The sequence below is a fragment of the Lacerta agilis genome, chromosome 15 (genome assembly GCF_009819535.1).
Source record: "Lacerta agilis isolate rLacAgi1 chromosome 15, rLacAgi1.pri, whole genome shotgun sequence".
In the NCBI taxonomy this organism is placed as follows: Eukaryota; Metazoa; Chordata; class Lepidosauria; order Squamata; family Lacertidae; genus Lacerta; species Lacerta agilis.
The window spans coordinates 19,264,212-19,282,484 of NC_046326.1; the positions used below are offsets into that span (position 1 = coordinate 19,264,212).

General features: G+C 44.4%; 1 protein-coding gene across 1 annotated transcript; it reads right to left on the bottom strand.

Moving 5' to 3' along the window:
• Window positions 1-297: 297 nt before the first annotated feature.
• On the bottom strand, window positions 298-8,265 carry LOC117059998. The gene is made up of 5 exons (XM_033172017.1): window positions 7,745-8,265; window positions 3,052-3,173; window positions 1,435-1,480; window positions 1,278-1,315; window positions 298-1,178 (listed from the first exon to the last, which is right to left on the bottom strand). Exons 1-5 carry the CDS (start codon window positions 7,995-7,997, stop codon window positions 492-494), a joined length of 1,146 nt encoding a protein of 381 aa, XP_033027908.1. The 5' UTR covers window positions 7,998-8,265; the 3' UTR covers window positions 298-491.
• Between the last annotated feature and the right edge of the window lie 10,008 nt (window positions 8,266-18,273).

Below are 18,273 nucleotides of genomic sequence, written 5' to 3' on the forward strand. Positions count from 1 at the left end.
AGAGAACCCTGTCAGTCTGCCAGTCACTGCCAGTCAGTGTAGACAATGCTGAGCTAGACGGACCTATGGACTTACAAAGTTTCCTAAGATATATCTACTGCATAAGAAAGCCATTGTCCTCCAGATCCAGGATCCCTTCGTTGGATGGTGTAAAACTCGAGTTTTTAAGCCATGGCATTTACTAAAATTCATTACCAAATTCTTCCCTCCCCTTTCTCCCCATTTATTGGCATTTGGCTTCAAGTTTGTTGGGCCAGGGAACTGCCCCCTCCTCACTTTTTTTTTTTTTTGCATAAGTAACTCTGAACATTGCAATGGACACTGGTCAGAAAGTAAACACAGACTCACAGCAGCTCTAAGGATACATCTGTGAACCGCAATGAAATGAAACAAAGGCCATGGGGGAAAGGTAGCAAGAATTATGGGGTGGGGCATATAATCATTCCATCACTCAAGTTACAAAGGGTTTTGTTAAAAGATGTTTTAACTTTTCAAAGTATTGTCAGGCGCAAAACCAAACCACTGACCAACCTGTTCCCATTTCTATCCGGCATGAGCAACTTGTCCACCGAGATGCTCCTGAGCCGACTCTCCTCGCGGCAGAGCTGGAATTGGAAGAAAGAAATGGCAGAGGCCTCCTGGCCCATGAAAGACCACGCACTTGCCTTCAGGCATCCCCTCCCATGCAAGGCAGCAGTGTTCTCTTCCAAAGTCTCTGGCAAAGCCTGCCCCAGTGGGTCGTGGCAGTGTGGCCTAATCTCCTTGGCAAAGCCTTGGGAACTCTGCCCAGGATGTTCAACAGACCCATTCCCCAGCCAGCATCTTTCTTCCACATGGGAATTGTGGAACGTGTTGATCAGATCCAGACGTTGTTGCGTCTTTCTGCAATCAAATCCATAGGAAATCTCAGCACGTGGATGAAGCAATGCGCCAGAAGCAGACAACGGCTGAAATCTGACAGGCTCCCAGCTGCTTCTCAGCCAATTGCCATCTGGTTGCGAGTTGCCATTGGCTTCCCACCCGGAAGGCTGAAATCCCTGGGTCGCACCATGTGGGAACTGCATAGGCAACTGAGGCTCTAGCTTGGAGTGGCTCTCGTTCAGGTCTTCCTGCAGTACTTCGACTAGGATGTCCAAGTCCTCCGTGCTTTTTAAGGCTGTCTGAGCCCGACAGCAGTTCTTTAAAAAGAAGAGAAAGAAATGAATGTATGTATGAGGTCTGCGGTCTGCTTTGCTTGGGAAATGCTGACTACGGAAGAGAGAAAGTGTCCCACATACTTGCTTGTCATGCCTTTCTGAGTAAGCTCTTTTTTTCCCTGTACAGGAAGAAAGAAATATATAAATATCTACAGGTATTCACTTACCAAAACAATTAAAGCTAGGGTTTTTGCATGTATGGTTGCCCCATACATACACACACAGCTTTTTTCTTTACCTGCTCTTCCTGAATACCTTTTGGTATTTGCTTTTGCAGGTGTTTCCTATGGAAAGGGAAAAAATGTATTTGGGAAATTATCAACCAAGATTAGATAGATCAGCCTCAACCTAGTACCCTCCAGAAATTTTGGACTATAACTCCCATCAGTTTTGGCCAGCACAGTTGCAGACAGACTGCCTGGGACATCTCATTGACGGGCAAAAGCTGAAAAAAATGGCAGTGACACAAGCAGGGGAAGCCATGTGAGCTCAAGGTGATCCCTTCTACAAATCCATCCCCAGTTGTAGCCAACTTTTCTCTTCCAGAGAAGTAGCCCAGAAACTCACACTTTTAGTGTGTGACTCTTAGTGGAAGGGTAGATGTCAATACCAAACACAAAGTTTGATTCCCCAAACTAGGGTGCTTTCAGACAGGGTCATAATTGGTAAACGAGTTTTGGCATTAAGTGGTATATAAATTAACTGGAAGCTAATACTACAAAAACAGCAACAAGCAATAATTTAGCAAAATGAGCAAGAGCATAAAGGAAATATTACTGGCATGGAATCCTATCAGAGGTGATACCAACCAGGAAGGAATAGGAATAAAAGGGTAGGAATCAGTCACCTTTTAGGAAAAATTATTACTGTATATATAGCATTTGGGGTACTTTTAGTGGAGAATGTGGTTGATTATTTGCATGTATGAAAGAGTGGGAGACAGACAGAACTGACCTAAGGATGCAACAGATCCCAAGGGGAAATTATCTTGTGCAGGCACCACCGAGATGAGCAGGCACTATAGGCCTTTCCTCCAATGATGCTTGTGCAGGAGATCTTCCATTTGCACTGTGTCTGCAGCTCTTTATTAAGCACTCTTGGCAATATAGGGCTTGACAAAGGGCTTATATATAATGTGACAGCAGAGAAAGCCAAATAAAGGAAAAGCTACCTTTATCACTTGTACCCCAGAAGATTGCTGTAGCCTGTGGGAAAGCATCTCCTGCAAGTTGCAAAGATCTCAGAAGCCTGCTCTGCAGTTGCTCAGAGAAGGCTTTGATTGTGGCTACCCCTGTTCTATGGAATGGCAAGAGGTACCCCACTATCTGCACTTTCCGGAAACAACTGAAAACGTTTTCTTTGTTCCGACAGGCTGAATAAATGAATCTTTGCCACAAGTGTCTATTTTGTACAGGCAGCAACAATTTGCATGGGGTGTGTGTGTGTGGTTTCCATTCCTGTCCCCCACGTGCATTAGCAGAGCACGCATAAGCCTGTTCCGCTCCTACCCCTGCCTCTTCCAGGCCCAGAAGGACCCACACGTCAGTGGTCATGCATCAACTGCACACGCCTAAAATGGTCTCCGCCTGCACAGGATTGTTTTGTTTTTATTTTAAAGGTATCCACTGTTTTTGATAAATTAATGACAATGATGAGAGGAAATAGGGCAGAGGTAAGCAGGAAGAACATGGAGTTAATTAATGGAAGGAAGTGTGCATCTCCATCTTGGGAATCATAATAATTTGGGTTGGTCCCATAGCCTAGCAAAACCAGGGAAGGTGCAAGGGGCATCTCACATTGGAAACAGCCCGATCTTCAATATCCTCATGCTGAGGAAATGGGGTGGGTATCTTACCCTGTTGTCACCGGACTCTGTCCCTTTGGAGAGACGGATTTTTCTCAGCAGTTCACACACTGGCATTTTTACCCTCACACCCACATACTGCTTCTGGGGGGCACCCACAGTCAACGCTGAACCTGGAAAAATAAATAAATCAAAAGATGGTGACTGCTGGCTTGTTTATTCAAAAAACAGAAAAACAATCACGGGATGTAATAACCAAGGAAAAATGTATAAAATACTCAGCCGTGACTAATCCCTAAAATGAGGTAAAGGTATAATAAAGATATAACCCAAACTAGACTGAACACAACTCCAAAAAATGGGGTGAGGACCCCTAAACAACTAAGTGGAATTAGACAAATATATATATATATATATACACTACTCAAATGAAAACCCTCATAACTAAAACCCTAACGAGATGCCGGCTCTTCCTCGTTAACTTAGTTGTTTTGGGGTCCTCACCCCATTTTTGGGAGTTGTGTTCAGTCTAGTTTGGGTTATATCTTTATTATACCTTTACCTCGTTTTAGGGATTAGTCACGGCTGAGTATTTTATACTTTTTTCCTTGGCTTGTTTATTCATGCATTAACAGAGGGCCTGTTCCATGCTTCTCAGTTGGTGTTCCCAAAGCAGTATATAAACACCACTGGATAAACCAATTTAAAAAATAATAATAATAGCCTAATCAAAATTTAAACAATTAAAAAATGTTTTTTTGCTTTTAAAAACCAGAACATAAACAATGGCATCTGATGTTCTGTGAAGCTGGGAATCTTTAGCAGAGTTCTTTTCCTCCTTGCTAAAGTACACTTCCCAGGATGCTTTGGACGGAAGCCATGATGGTAAAAGGGGCATGAAAGCAATACAGGTTTTTCAGTATAGAGAAGACCTCAGTGTTGCCCAGCTATGCCCTTTGGCAGGTAATGCAATCATTTCTACTCTTGTGCGCTTGTTTGGAGGAAAGTTTTGTTTGGGAGCCATGTATTTCAGCATACTGGCCCTGCAATATGCTTTTATTTCTCTCACCTGAGTGGGTGATTGAAATACTTTTGCTACCATAGTGATTCCACCAGCCTCTGCATATTCACTGACAAGAGGAAATTCCTTGAAGTCCTGCCAATTTCAAAATGCTTGGCACTCAAAAGACTCCCAATAAATAATGATAAGCATCTTATTAATCAAGTCTTCCTATCACCACCATCAACACTTCTAGGAACTGGTCATGGAGAACAATGTTTGGGCCCAGAGCCTGCCTGGAATACAGAGAACATTGCAATCTCAGTTTGGGGTTGGGCCAATCTGTCAATGTTGGTTTCTCATCTTCCCCCAATCTTAAATTCAGTTCTCCACATTTTCACATCAGTTTGCATTAAAAAAAAAAGTTCTAATGAAAATTCATCACTATTTTAAGGTGTATTTCCTCTTAATACACACTTTTAAAATACATAATCCTTCCTGAAATACACATCTTTGCAAATCAATGTTTCCTAATAGAACACATGTCTGAATTTTATTCTCACCAACCGATGCATTTTTATGCCCTCAATACCCTAGAATATCCATTTCCATACATATTACTGGAGAAATGCACTGCAAAAATTGGGGAAGTGCAGATTTTTGAAGGATGCCTGTCCTTCAGTGTAGGTATTGCTTAGGAAAGTGCAAATTAGGTAAGCCAGCCTTGAAATGTGACTTGAATGGAATCTCTCTCCCTCATCCCTATCCTAGGGTCTGGGACCAAGCTCTGTTGACCTGGTGGGGGGGTGGGGGCGGTAGCCAGCAGATGGGACGGCCGGTAATGCTGGAGTTCCCGCTCCCACCGCGCCGTGAAAAGGGTCCGCTGGCCACGATCTGAAGGTTTAGCTTGTGAGTTCGGAAAGTCGTTAGTTGCCTCTGAAGTTTTCTGCAAGCATCTGTGAGTTCCAAAAGGTTCCGGAGAAGAAGAAGAACTAAACTAAGCGATGGCCAAAAACTAGACGGCCAAATAAAAGGTTTTAAAACGAAAATGAAATAAACACAAGGAGACTGCAGTCTGGTGAAGAAGCCTTCCGCTACCCTGCGTGGTTGGTTTCAGTTTCTCTTTCTCTCTATGCTTGCCACGCAACGATGATCTTACTCGGCTTGCCTCGCGCTTTCTCCACACCACAACAGGGAGTGGCGGCTATTTATTGAAGGGTCAACCAATGTCATAACAAGCATATCAACCAATTACAATCCTGTTACTGTGCTAAGTTTAAGCGGGAAACAGACTAATGACCGTTACCTTATTTAAAGCTAGAGCGCCTTTTTTAACCGCGGAAGGATCCATGCAGTGAGTTGCCTGTCGGATCCGTTTACCCTTCCTTCCAAGGGCGGAAGGATTTCACAAAGTAAACATAAATAAACATAAATAAACAAAACATATTCCCACGGGGGGGGGGGCGTTCTGAGGTTTCTCTCAGCAAAGATGCATGAGGTTGAGGTGCAACTTTCTTCTCCAGGTGTCTCAGTTGCAATACTAAGGGTCTCTTTGGATGTTTGGGTTTCATTTCACAGTTATTAGCTGCACTTGTCTGTATGGGATTCAATTCTTGTTATAGCCTTGAAAGGCTCAGCAAATAACAGAATTGTAAATTTGGAAGTGACACTAAGGGTCATCTAGTTCAACCCACTGCAATGCAAGAATCACAGCTAAAGAATCCCTGACAGGGAAGTGACATCTGAAGTGAAAATGTTTTATGAATGGAGCTGGAGGGGGGTGGTTAGCATATTGGTCAGGAGCTTGGGCTGGGTGCATAGTTGCGTGTAGAGGTCCTCAAGCCCACCCCCAAGTGATTCACACCGGACACAGAAATTTTGTTAAGGTTAATGGCATAAAATTTTGGCCACAACTGTTTTATTAAATTACAACATGTGAGTGGTTGCTTAGGCATTGGTTTGACTATAAGTCCCATCTAGGGGACAGGCTGACTTCCAACCGCTTGGTGGAAGACAGCAAAGGGGAAAACACTTAGAGGAGAGGATTTGGGGACGGGGCGGCCAAGACCCTCCCTCTCCCTTAATGTTCCCAGGGGCTCTAGCGTGGCCCTAACCCATGACCAAGGGACGGACAAGCATGGAGAGCCCCTGGATTCCTTTAACGGAATTCCCCTGCGCAGCAGCAGCATTGGAGGGGCAGGCACGGCCAACCACTTCCCCTCCACCAACCAATTGAATAACCAATGCCTAACCGCCAACCTTACAGTTGTGACTAATTGCTACGCAGTAGGCAAAACCCAATGGCCAAAGCCAATCTGCCAATTGGGAAAATTCCTACCAGGCCCCTGCCACAAAGCAGACGACCCCATGACAGGCATAGCAAGGTCAAAGCACACACCTATACCGAGGGGGGGACGGGTGGGAGATCCGATGCACGCAGCAAAGAGGGGCAGTTGCTGCGAACGCCCAGAATATATAACCCCTGAGCTGTCTATCAAACTTTGCAACATGCTATTCTCCCCAACAACCCCAACAGCCCCTATCAGTATCCTAGCTAGCTAATTAGATCCCGCCCCACAACTCCAGCAGGGTGTCTTGCTAGGCCCCAACCGCAACACGTGCTCTCTAGGAAGGAGAACATGCTCTGTCAACTTTCCCCTTTTTTTAAGGGAAATTCCCTTATTCCGAATAGGATTTCTCGCAGGAAAAGGGAAAAGTTGACAGCTATGGCTGGGTGTTCTTTCAAATCTCACCTCCGCTATCCAGCTCTCTACAAGGCATATGCACACCACAGAACTAAACTGGTTTAACTTCTATATCCTCATATAAGAGTGCTAGGAATTTTAGTTGCAGAGAGCTAGGAATATCTAACAGAGCATTCTCAGTCCCTCACGTCAAACTACAGTTCTCAGGATTCTTTGAGGGAATTGACAATGGTTAAAGTGGTATAAAACAGATATAAGTTTGAAAATGTAGAAACATCCTGGGTGTCCGTAAGCAAGCTACTCACTTCCCATTCTCATGTCCTCTGCTGGAAATATGGGCTACCAAGGCTGACCAAACTTTTCAAGAGGGTTGGAAATAATACTGATACAGTGCAAATGAAGTGCTTTGAACACTGGGCTTACGTAACGTATTATGATAATGGTGCTTTCACAATCAAAATCCACTTTGAGACTCTTTCCTGTCGTTTGTGACGCGTGTGGACACCATTAGCACAGGGTACAATGCAAAACAAAGCCACAGTCAATTTGCTCGACCCGTCCGTCAAATGCACAATGCAGATGTGCAGAAGTCACTTCTGCGTTCTTCCAGAAACACTGCAGGAAATCCCCTTCACAGTGCAGGCCAATAAAGATTGCAAGACACTTATATAGGAAGCTGCCTCACACTCCACAAAACCATCAGCCTGCCTAACTCAGTACTGTTTGCACAGACTTGCAGTGGCTCTCAAGGATTTCTGGCACAGAATCTCTCCAAGCCCTCCCTGGATTTGCCAGGGATTGAGCCAGGAACCTTTTGCATGCATACCAGGTGCCCTACCCCTAAGCTACGGCCCTTCCCTTATATACCAAGGGCACTTCCTATATACTCAGGTCACTATCCCCAGGGAATTCCTCTTGCACACTAACATATATCACAAGAAGCAGGTCAGAAATCAGTCCGTTTTCTTGCCTGATGAAATGACCGCAAATCATGTTGCACGACGAGTATTCAATTATGCACAGAAAGGTTTCATCTTACCTCTCCTGGCAGGCAGCTCCTGAACCTCAGCTGGAGATGTATTCCAGGCAGTGGATTCCACACCGCTGAGTTCAGTTAATCCAGAGGCTGGTAAAGATGGGCTCTGTTGAAAATAGCTTTTGGGACTGGCTGATTCCCCTGGCATAGGAGACCCCTGGTCCTCTGCACAGCCATAACATTCCTTGGCACAGATATCTAGGCTGGCTGGCAATGGCTGAGTATCCGACTGAACTACTTTCACCAGCGCTTCCATCCTGCAGAAACAAGATTACATTCCCTCGATGAAGCTCACTTTCCTACTCATTGCCAAGGGTGCATGATTCCATATGTCAGCGCCATCACTGTCCAAACTAAACTCCCACTAACTGGGAGGAATTCTGGGTGGCGACCAAGCTTAGGTAGTCTGTTCCCCTATGGTAGAAGCTGGTGGAGACAGCATCCTCTGACTTTACTTGCTCATGAAAGCAGGAGGGAAAATATTTACAGGATAAAATCAATCTGGATTGTAATCAGTCAGGTTCTGGAAGCTGTTTCTGGGTGTTCCAAAGCTGGTTCCCTGCCTACTTTAAAAAAAAGAAAAAGAAAAAGAAAATTTATAGCCAGGTAACTCTGGACAAACGTCAGCTGTCAGTAAGAAACCACACCCTGTTTCCCAATTACGCTGTAGCAGCAGCTGACTGACAGATAACGTAGGCGGCAAAAGCAGAAAAACAATGCAAAAACATAATTGGCAGCGGCAGGTAGCTAATATTAAACAGCTGCACAGAATGATCCTGCTAGCAGAGCGCATGGGGAAGCAAACATCTTGCACTCTGTTATACAACTCGGACAAACCCAGACCTAGACCTTGCAGTGTAAGCTACTGCTCATAGCTTACGGTTTGCTCGAGGTCCTCAAAAAGTACGTGCTCTGACTGCTTCTGACACCTTGTTTCCACTAGAGGGGAGCAACCTTCCCATTCAAAAGCACAGAGAGATTCACAGCTATCAGGAGTCCCCTGGGGTTACCATAGTAACTATTCAGTCACTACTGCCTCAAGGGAAGGAGCTAGGCCTCAAGCCTGCCCCCCCCCCCGTTTAATTGAAACATTCTGCCTACAGTTCCAGTTGTGTGAACATAGGAAGGTGCCTTATACTATCAGGCAACTGTTCATTGCCCGCACCAGTGGTAGTAACCCTGTGGTCTGGCAGAAGTAGTTGAATCCTGCACCAGCCAGTGGACAGGGATGATGGAAGGTGAAGTTCAGCAACATCTGGAGGACCACAAAGTCTGGATTATGAGACATGAGGGCCTCTCCATCCCAATGTAGTCCTGAATCTTTCCCCCTTTTAATGTGCCCCCTCCCCCACATTCCTTGGAAAGTGTGTGGAGGGGGGGGGGACATGGCCAGGATTGCATTTGTACTTAGGGCACAGCTGAGGGCCAGCAGCAGGGAACAAGTGTGCAGGCCGAACCCCAAAACAATTCCCCCCCCCATTGTATTGGGACACAACCACAACAAAATATTATCCTTTCTTCTTCTTCTTATGAAGCAATAGTACAATCGTACATGTCTTTGCTTTAGCAAACGCCTCCAAGGGTGTAAGGGGACCCCCTCAGCAAAGTTCTAGCAGCTGGGACTCAATACTAAATTACTGGGACTCAATACTAAATTACTGAGTATTGGTTACAGATCACAAATTGAGCCACTGTCTGTCTTGAAAATGCCATACGCCTTACTGTACCTTTGCAAGTAAGACCACAAATAACTAATCCTCAACATTTCACTTGCTCACGCTGGTCTCATTTAGGTGCCCCCCCCTCTCTCCGCATGTATACACACATGAAGGAAGTAGGCCTACTGTTTAATAATAGAATAATAAAAAGGATAACCCCTGTTAATTAATTAACTCGTGCATTTAACTCTGTCATAGTTTCTGCCATAGTCATGCCGATTTAGCAGAATAAACAGGGCCTTCAAAAAGCAACCCTCCAGGGTTTGTGGGAGGAAACACTCCCAGCCCTGAGGTGCTGTATGGCATTAGTGTTTTCAAAGAACTGTAAGGTGCTCAGTGCACATCCGCACCATCTATTTAAAGCACATCTAACACACATTTAAAGCCATAGCTGTTGTTTCTCCAGAACCATCAACAAACTACAGCTCCCATGATTCTTTGGGGGAAGTCGAGCATTTTAAATTTTGTGTTGGATCTGCTTTAAATTGATCTGCCCACAGATAGGTTTCCCCTCCCCCCATTGGCTAAGAAAACTGACAAACTGATTGCAAGCATTTTTAATTTAAACCAGTGTGGCAGTTGAGATCATTTCTCTCCTACGGGAGGGTGCAGGAAAGCAAGCATCAAAATGCAAGTGTGGCTGACTGGCTCCTTCTAGGAATCATATTAGTAGCCCTATCAACTTTGTGCTCTTCACACAAGATTAGCAGCACAGATAATTTTAATCCCTCAGCATTTCGAACCACTCATTTTAACCACTCAGACTTTCCAGGACTTGTCCTGCATGCCTAACTTGGATGTTTGTTTTTTAAATACTGCCAAAGGCAAAGGCTAGGAATGGGAACACCAGTTCTCCGAGCAAAAAAAAAATTTTTTTTATTTAGACTTATGTGCAGCCTTTGCACAATGAAACTGTTTCTGCCGGCAAATATTGCCAGGAAATATTGCTCCACTCATCCCACACTCAGCTATGATACAGAAAGAGTAACATGGGAAACAGAATTTGGAGAAAGTCAAATTCACATTTTCCGAAACAGTTTTTTGTTAGAGTTCTCCAACCAAACTGTGCTTACAAATGTGTGTATTTTAGGGGAAAGTCTGCATAAAAATGAAGCTTTGAGTGAAATTAATATTAAAAATGCATAATATTGTGGGAAATTGCTTGTAAAAAAGGTGTACATTAGTCAAAATTGTATATACAAATCTGTTTGTTAGAACGTTGCAGTAAAATGCTGATTAATTTTCATGAGGCTCTTTTTTGGCAAATTACTGAAAAATATGGGGAACTAGATTTAAGATTGGAAAAAGGAGAAACAGAGAGAACCGATATTGGCAGATCCTTCCACGCCTTATATTTTCTAAACATCCCTTGTAACAGTGGCCCCTGATTTATATCTCTGAAATGATGTGCTGCTGCTATTCTTATGGGTGAAAAATTGCATTTGATGAGGCCATGGGTACCTGATTGCAACTGGTTACAACAAAGCAGGGGTGCCAACTTGAATAAAATATTGGGGGGAGGCAGGTAAGCCCTGCCCCACACAATCGATCACAATACATGATGCACACACCCCATTTGAATGGCAATGCCTATCAACTGGGGGGGGGGCTGAAATATTTTTATTGGGTGCTGAAGGGACCTCAATCCCAGGAGTTGACTCCCATGCAACAAAGCATGAATTATGTTGATAATGGTTATGTTGCAGGCATTACAACACCCATCACCCCTGACCAATGATCTGATGGGAGTTGGCGTCCTACAACATCTGGAAGAAATGCTTTGTGGTCAGGTTGTGTGAATCTGCAGATAGGTAGCCGTGCTAGTCATCTGCAGAAAAACAGCAGTCACAGGATATAATCCAAGAGAAAGGTAAAACAACAGGAACAAGACAATTTTAATGATTAGAATCTCAACCCACCAAAACATCCAGTTCATAAATGTATGCTCCTTCTACACTGGACAGCATCTTTCCCCTGCTCCTCTCTCCAGCCCAGACAAACACAATGATTTTTACAAACTCCAGCTCAAGTGCCAGGAGAAAAGGATTTGTGGGAGAATGAATGACTCACTGGGAAAATCCTAAATGTTTCTCCTGGCTTTCATCAGACGGGCATGAAAGTAAGACACAGGGTGTTCACTCGGCTTCTTTCGGGAAAGACAGCAGCACCCATTTTGCCCAGAGGCAAAGAGTCAGGTCTCATCAACAGAAACATGTTCGAACCTTTCTGGGTATAGTGAGTTGACTTCAAGCTAGAGTTCAAGAGGCATTCACTAATTGTTTTTGTACAAGCTAAAGGTAAGCTCTAGTGAAAAACCAAGTTCTGTGTCAGAGGTCCAATGAAATGGAAGATCAAGTGATGTAGAAAACCTCTCTTTAAATACAACCAGCTTTGTTTAATCATCATCATCAATATTACATTTATTTATTTTGTATGCTGCCCTATACTTGTAGATCTCAGGGCAATTCACAACATAAAATTACAATATAAAACCACAATACATAATAAAGACAAAGACAAAGACAACCAAATAATCCCCCTTTCCACAACACATTTAAAAGGGCATCAGATGTCAATCAGCAGAAGGCGTGGCTAAACAGGAATGTTTTCACCTGGCGTCTAAAGGTGTATAATGAAGGTGCCAGGAGAACCTCCCTGGGGAGAGCATTCCACAAACAGGAACCACTGCAGAAAAGGCCCGTTCTCATGTTGCCACCTTCTGGACCTCTCGTGGAAGTGGTACACAAAGAAAGGCCTCAGAGGATGATCTCAGGGTCCAGGCAGGTTCATATGGAGAAAGGCGGTTCTTGATGTATTGCAGTCCTGAGCTGCTTAAGGCTTTATAGGTCAAAAACAGCATTTTTAATGGGCCCAGAAATTTCTAGCCAAAGCAGTCAGACCAGGATTGGTGCAATATGCTCAAACCATCTTGCCCTAGTGAGCAGCATGGCTGCTGTATTCTGCACTAGGACCCCTCTAAATCCATCTCAGCCATTTAAGGCAACATCACAATCCTTTCTTAACAGCAACTGTTTAACAACAAGAAGCCAGAGCTCTGATGGACCAAGTTTTTTTGGGGGGGGGGGAGAGAACACAAAGACACTGGAAGGATATAGAAATTTATATTTGCCTTCTAATCATTATTTCTAAATCTGCACCTGTACGTATAAATTAGCATATGCATACATGGGCATTGCATGCAGATCGGTGTCTTCTTTTGTTTCTGCACCCCTTTGCATAATTTTTTTCAAAAGTCCTTATGAAAATTCATCAGCATTTCAGTGCATATTTCTCATGATATACCTGAGGGCCACATTCCCCTCTAGGCAACCTTCCGAGGGCCACTCTGCCAGTGCTGGGCAACACCAGCAGCAACAGGGTGAAGAGCAAGAAATGTTTACTCACACATTCCTCTCTTTCCTACGTCCAGGCAAGCAAGAAGTCTCATCAGAGCTCCAGGACACATTCCAGCCAGTCAGGAACACTCAGGGAGGGTCTATTTGCTAAGGTCAGGCAAACCTCTACTGTACTAATTTTTATGTGCACGTTCATCCTCTCCAGAGCAGCTATTTCACATTCATCAGGGATAACAATTTAGGCAAAGACAAGCATAGTGAACAGGGAGGCTGGAGGAAGAACTGGGCAGAAAATCTACCCCCCCACACACACACATTTGTAATTGTTGCAGCATAAGGCTAATGAAGCCAATGGTTTTTTTTTTTAAAAAAAAGGGCTGAGTGCGCCTTCAGGGCACCATATATTAGGATTGCAATCTCTTATTATGATTGGCCTTGTTTATGTGTCTTTCACAGCGGTCCAATAGGCAGAAATTAAGCAGGTGGAGATTTTAATGGCATGCAAAAAGAGAAAGTGATGGGAGAAGCTTCCTCAGCTGCATTTTTGCGTGTCAGTCAATCGCCAGGCAATGAGGATGTCTGTCTTGTACTTCTCCATTTCGCAGCACTCAGCTGTAAAGCCTTCCATAAGAAGTCAAGAGGCTGGTGCTGTTCTTGTAAGACTCTCTTCTGACACCCAGTGGCTTAGCAGAGTATGGTCATTTCTCACCATTTAATGACTTTTCAACGGATGAATTGGCAATTTCATACTAGAGGTGTAACATTTCCATACCCTCCAACATTTCTCCAATGAAAATAGGGACATCCTAAGGAAAAGTGGGACATTCCAGGATCAAATCAGAAACTGGGACGGCTTCTCTAAATCAGGGATGTCTCTGGAAAGTTGGGACACTTGGAGGGCCTGCATTCCTGGAAGCTGGGATTCATAGAATTGCAGAGCTGGGAGGGACCACGAGGGTCATCCAGTCCAACCCCCTACAATGCAGGGATCTTTTGCCCGAAATGGGTCTCGAACCCAAGACACTGAGTTTAAGTCTCATGCTCTACTGACTGTGCTATCCCAGAGAGATGGTGGGGGGATCTTTTTAAGGGTGAATTGGTGGGAAATGGAGATTCTGGAGAAAATCTATGCAGTGCTAGCTTGCTTATCCAACTTGTTTTTCTACTTTTGCAACATATGATAGCATTCACAACTTAAGGCACAATAGTTTTGTATGATCAAAGCTGTAAAAAAACAACAACAACAACCCACTTCTAGAGAGATGCAAACTACTGCAAAAAAGCCACTTTTAAGTAGCTGCATTTTAGGTTTTGTTCCCTGAGAAGCAGGAAAAATAAAAGTTGAAAATATAAAACAGCAACTTTTATAATAAGCAAGTGGGGAAATGCATTATTTGCACAGAAACAGTATTAAGGAGTAGCAGCATATTTGGACACGGAAGCAAACTTTATAACAACAATGAAAATATGCACGTTATATATGGCTGCAGTACACACAGGAATTACCGTATTTTTCTGTGTATAATACGCCCCCTATTTTTGGGGACTCCAAATTAAGAAAACACCCCTCAGCACTACCCATGTATAAGACGAGCCACAATTTTAAACCTAATTTTTTGGTTAAAAAAAAAACCCTAGTCTTATACACAGAAAAATATGGTATTGTTTGCCAATGCTGCAGATTGTCTTGTATAAATTTATCCATACTACATTTTGAGTATGCAAAGCCTCGTTTTCCAAAGCATTATACTCATTCCGTAAAGGGAAATATTTCATGGAAGAAGTTTTTCAGTGTTCAATCCAAAGATTTCCAATTTTTCCAATGGAAAGGGCAGGGGAGTCCTAAGGGGGAGACTGTTCCCCTCCCCATTTTTTAAACTCCCTCTCCATCCCAGCCCCAGGAATTCACATTTATATTTCAGTCCAGTATGTAAAGGGATTCACACACACAATGGCTGTCCTATCACCTCTCTAGCCCACTGCTGCTATGATGGATCAAAGTCCTTCTTGTGTCCCTCCATTCTGCCAACAGTACACCGTATCTCCAATTCCTAGGCCCTGTCTGTGTTTTTCCCCCTCTCTCCAAGCTGACCTCTCCCCTCACAGTAAATGTGCTTCTTACGGATATTCTGCTCTTGACCCCTCTCCTTAAGAAGTTAGAATATTTATGAACATTCCGTGTCATTGCAGTTGCTTTTGTCCTTTGCCCCTCATTTCTACGGCACAGGGCTTGTATCAGCGAAACATTCAATGGGGCTTGGGCAGCACAGGGTTACAAACCACAAAGTCTCACTCCTTTCCCCAAGTGCAGCACCTTTTGCTGAGCAGAGCTATGGGGCTGGTGCCAAAGGAGGATGTCCTACTCACACCAACCACAAGATGGTGCTGTGGAATCAAGGAAACCTATATATATAAGATGCTGGGGGGTATAGACATGCAGGATAATTGGTTAAGACATATATACGGTGCTTTTTTTCCTTAAAAAAAATGTTTAGAGGTACTCTCATTTTCCTATTCATATTGAAATACTGCCTCTCAATGAGGCCAAACTTAGATTCACAAAATGTTTGGGGGTATGCGTAGCCCTGCGTACCCCCCAGAAAAAAGCACTGTGCATACACACACACACACACACACATGCAGAATAGGTTTGCAGAAATATTTGGTCTACCCATCAGAAAACATAGAGCTCAGAATCTTAACATAATATATTTTGGAGTAGTTCTGTTACTTACCGGTACCCCATGTTACTTACTTTTAAATAGGCTCACCCTTCATTTAAAGGTCTACTTTTCCATGTGGGGACATCAAGGATTTCTGCTCCTCTTGCAGCAAGATGAACTAGGATGCCCTCCTGTTGCCTATTGCAGCCCCATCCTTAAGCTATTTAATGCTTGGGTCCTCTTCCCACAGTTTTCCAGGCCTCAGGCCTCTTTCCAATGCCTCTCTTAACCCCAGATCCTGCCAACGGGATCTTGTCTATGTTCCCTTTATGCACTCCCCCTTCTTTCAACCTGGCCTTTCACTTCCCTCCCAGAAGCCACACTATTTGCCCTTGTTCTTTTGCTGACACGTTTCCCTCCTCGCCCCCAAAGTTGGAATGCTTGTGAACATTCCCTGGCAATTATTGCATTCTGCGACAGAGAGCTAGCAGGCAGGGGAACAACAGGCACTTCTAGAGGGTCAGCGGGTCCCTTCAGACTCAAATCTTGGCCAGAAGTTCCCCTCTAATAGACTGATGGAATAATAATAATAAAAAAGAACTTAAAGGCATAAGTAGAGAGCCCTGTTGGGTCAGGCCAAAGGGTCACGCCACTCCATGAGGTGGGGTGAAGCACCCACCTCAGGCAGCAGAAGTCTCTGCTACCAGCAGTTGTCAGCATTGATGCAGATTTCCAATGAGAACTTGCCAAGATCTCACAAGATCGTATGAAGCACAAGTGGCGGTTGCATTGAGGCAGCGGCACAGCATCCACGGGGCAGATTGGAGGGGGGCACTTCCTGTTTCACCTCAAGTGCTGAAATGGGGTGCAAAGCCCCTGCCAAAGGCCCATCTGGTCCGCCAAGTAGGTGGCTCCGGTGAGCTCCCAGGCAGAGCATGAAGGCAATAGCCCTCCTTTACTGTTACTCATAAGAGCACAAGGAGAAGCCTGCTGGATCAGGCAGGTGACCCATCTATTCCCGTGTCCTGCTCTCAGAGCCTCCAAGTGTCCCTATTTTCCAGGTACTGTACAGCCCTGGATTTACAGAAGCCATCCTGGTTTCTGATTTGATCCTGGAATGTCCTGCTTTTCCTCAGGACTTCTCTTTTTTTCATCAGAGAAATGTTGGAAAGTATGGAGTTATGTGACAACCCCCCCCCCCAAGCTTTAGAAGACCATCTGAAGGTAGCCCTGTATAGGGACTTTTTAAATGTTTAATGTTTTATATACATTGGAAGCTGCCCAGAGTGGCTGCAGTAACTCAGTCAGATGGGAAGAAGAAGAAGAAGAAGAAGAAGAAGAAGAAGAAGAAGAAGAAGAAGAAGAAGAAGAAGAAGAAGAAGAAGAAGAATTGAATAGGACATCCCTGTTTTCGTTGGAGGGTATGTGCTCTCACCATGGCTGACCAGATGCCTGTGGGAAGCCAGTAAGCTGGACCTGAGGGAAACAGCACCCAACATACCTGCTATTTCCAGCAACTTGTGTTCAGAGGCTTACTGCCAGCTTCAGTTGGCAGGGGACATATTTTTCTCTCTCAAGTGGAGTTAATTCCGAGACTTGAATATATGGCAGCAGAAACTGGATTTAGTTGCCAAGGAATCTTTAGAACAAGTTGGAGCAAAATGCGCTCTGTCCATGTTTAGAAAAGGCCAGACAAACCCTCTGAGCTTCTAATGGCATCTCACATCCCTTTACAATTTGACACAGAAATTATTGACCAGTTGTGTCAAACCAAGCATGAATGCTAGGATCTCAGGCCAGTTATTGAAAATCAAGCAGGAAATATCTTTTAAATTTATTTCAACGGAAAGAAAAGCAGATTACTGCAATGTCTGTATAGTTCAGAGATGCAGTTGTTATTAAGCTAAGGAGTAATGATGGACACCAACTTCGATGGCTATTAAAAAGGGTTGGACAACATGGAGAACAAAGCTACCAGTCACAACGGACTATGCTTTACTTCCACTGTAGCTTGAAACATCACGCCTCTGAATGCTGGTTGCTGTAAGTGGCAGATGATGTGAGCGCTGTTGCACTCAGTTTCTGCTTGTGGGCTTCCCAGGTGAGGCATCTGGCTGGCCACTGTGAGAAAAGGATGCTGAACTAGATGAGTCTTTGGACCAATCCAGCAACCTGTCATTCAGCATGACATCCAAGCCAGCAAAGCACCATTTGCTAGTGTTGCTCCATCCTTGGAGGCCACTGTTGGAGGGTGGCATCAGGTGATTCCCATGGAGGCAGGAAGATAATCACACAAAACATGGCTGGCTTGTACGTCTGGAGCACAAATCATGCTTGGCAGTGGTGGCTGGTACCCCATCGAGACTGGTGGGGAGGAATTCAGGTAACTGAAACAAGAGGTGAACAGTCCAGGCCAATGGCAGGTAGAGTGAAAGAGTTCTGGTCTTGCCCCCTCGCCATCCTCCCTACTGAGTTCTACAAGGGTCAACACTGAGGAAGAGGAAGGTGAAAACTAGTACTTTCTACCCAACCCACCCTGGACTGGTTGTACATAAGAAGGAAGAGAGGTGGATTAGGGCAAGTGGAGGTTGGTGGGGCAGTGCCTCATTTGTCCAAATAATGGACCACCAGCCCCCACTTGTGCTTGGCAATCTAAACTACATTTAATGCACCTGCACCAACCTTCTATGTGTTGCATTTGGTGGAACGATGCTGGCCCACCCCACAACCAGGAATAGTTAATCCCCTTTATTCCCTTACCACATCATCTTTGCTGCAAAGAACTACAAAAGCAT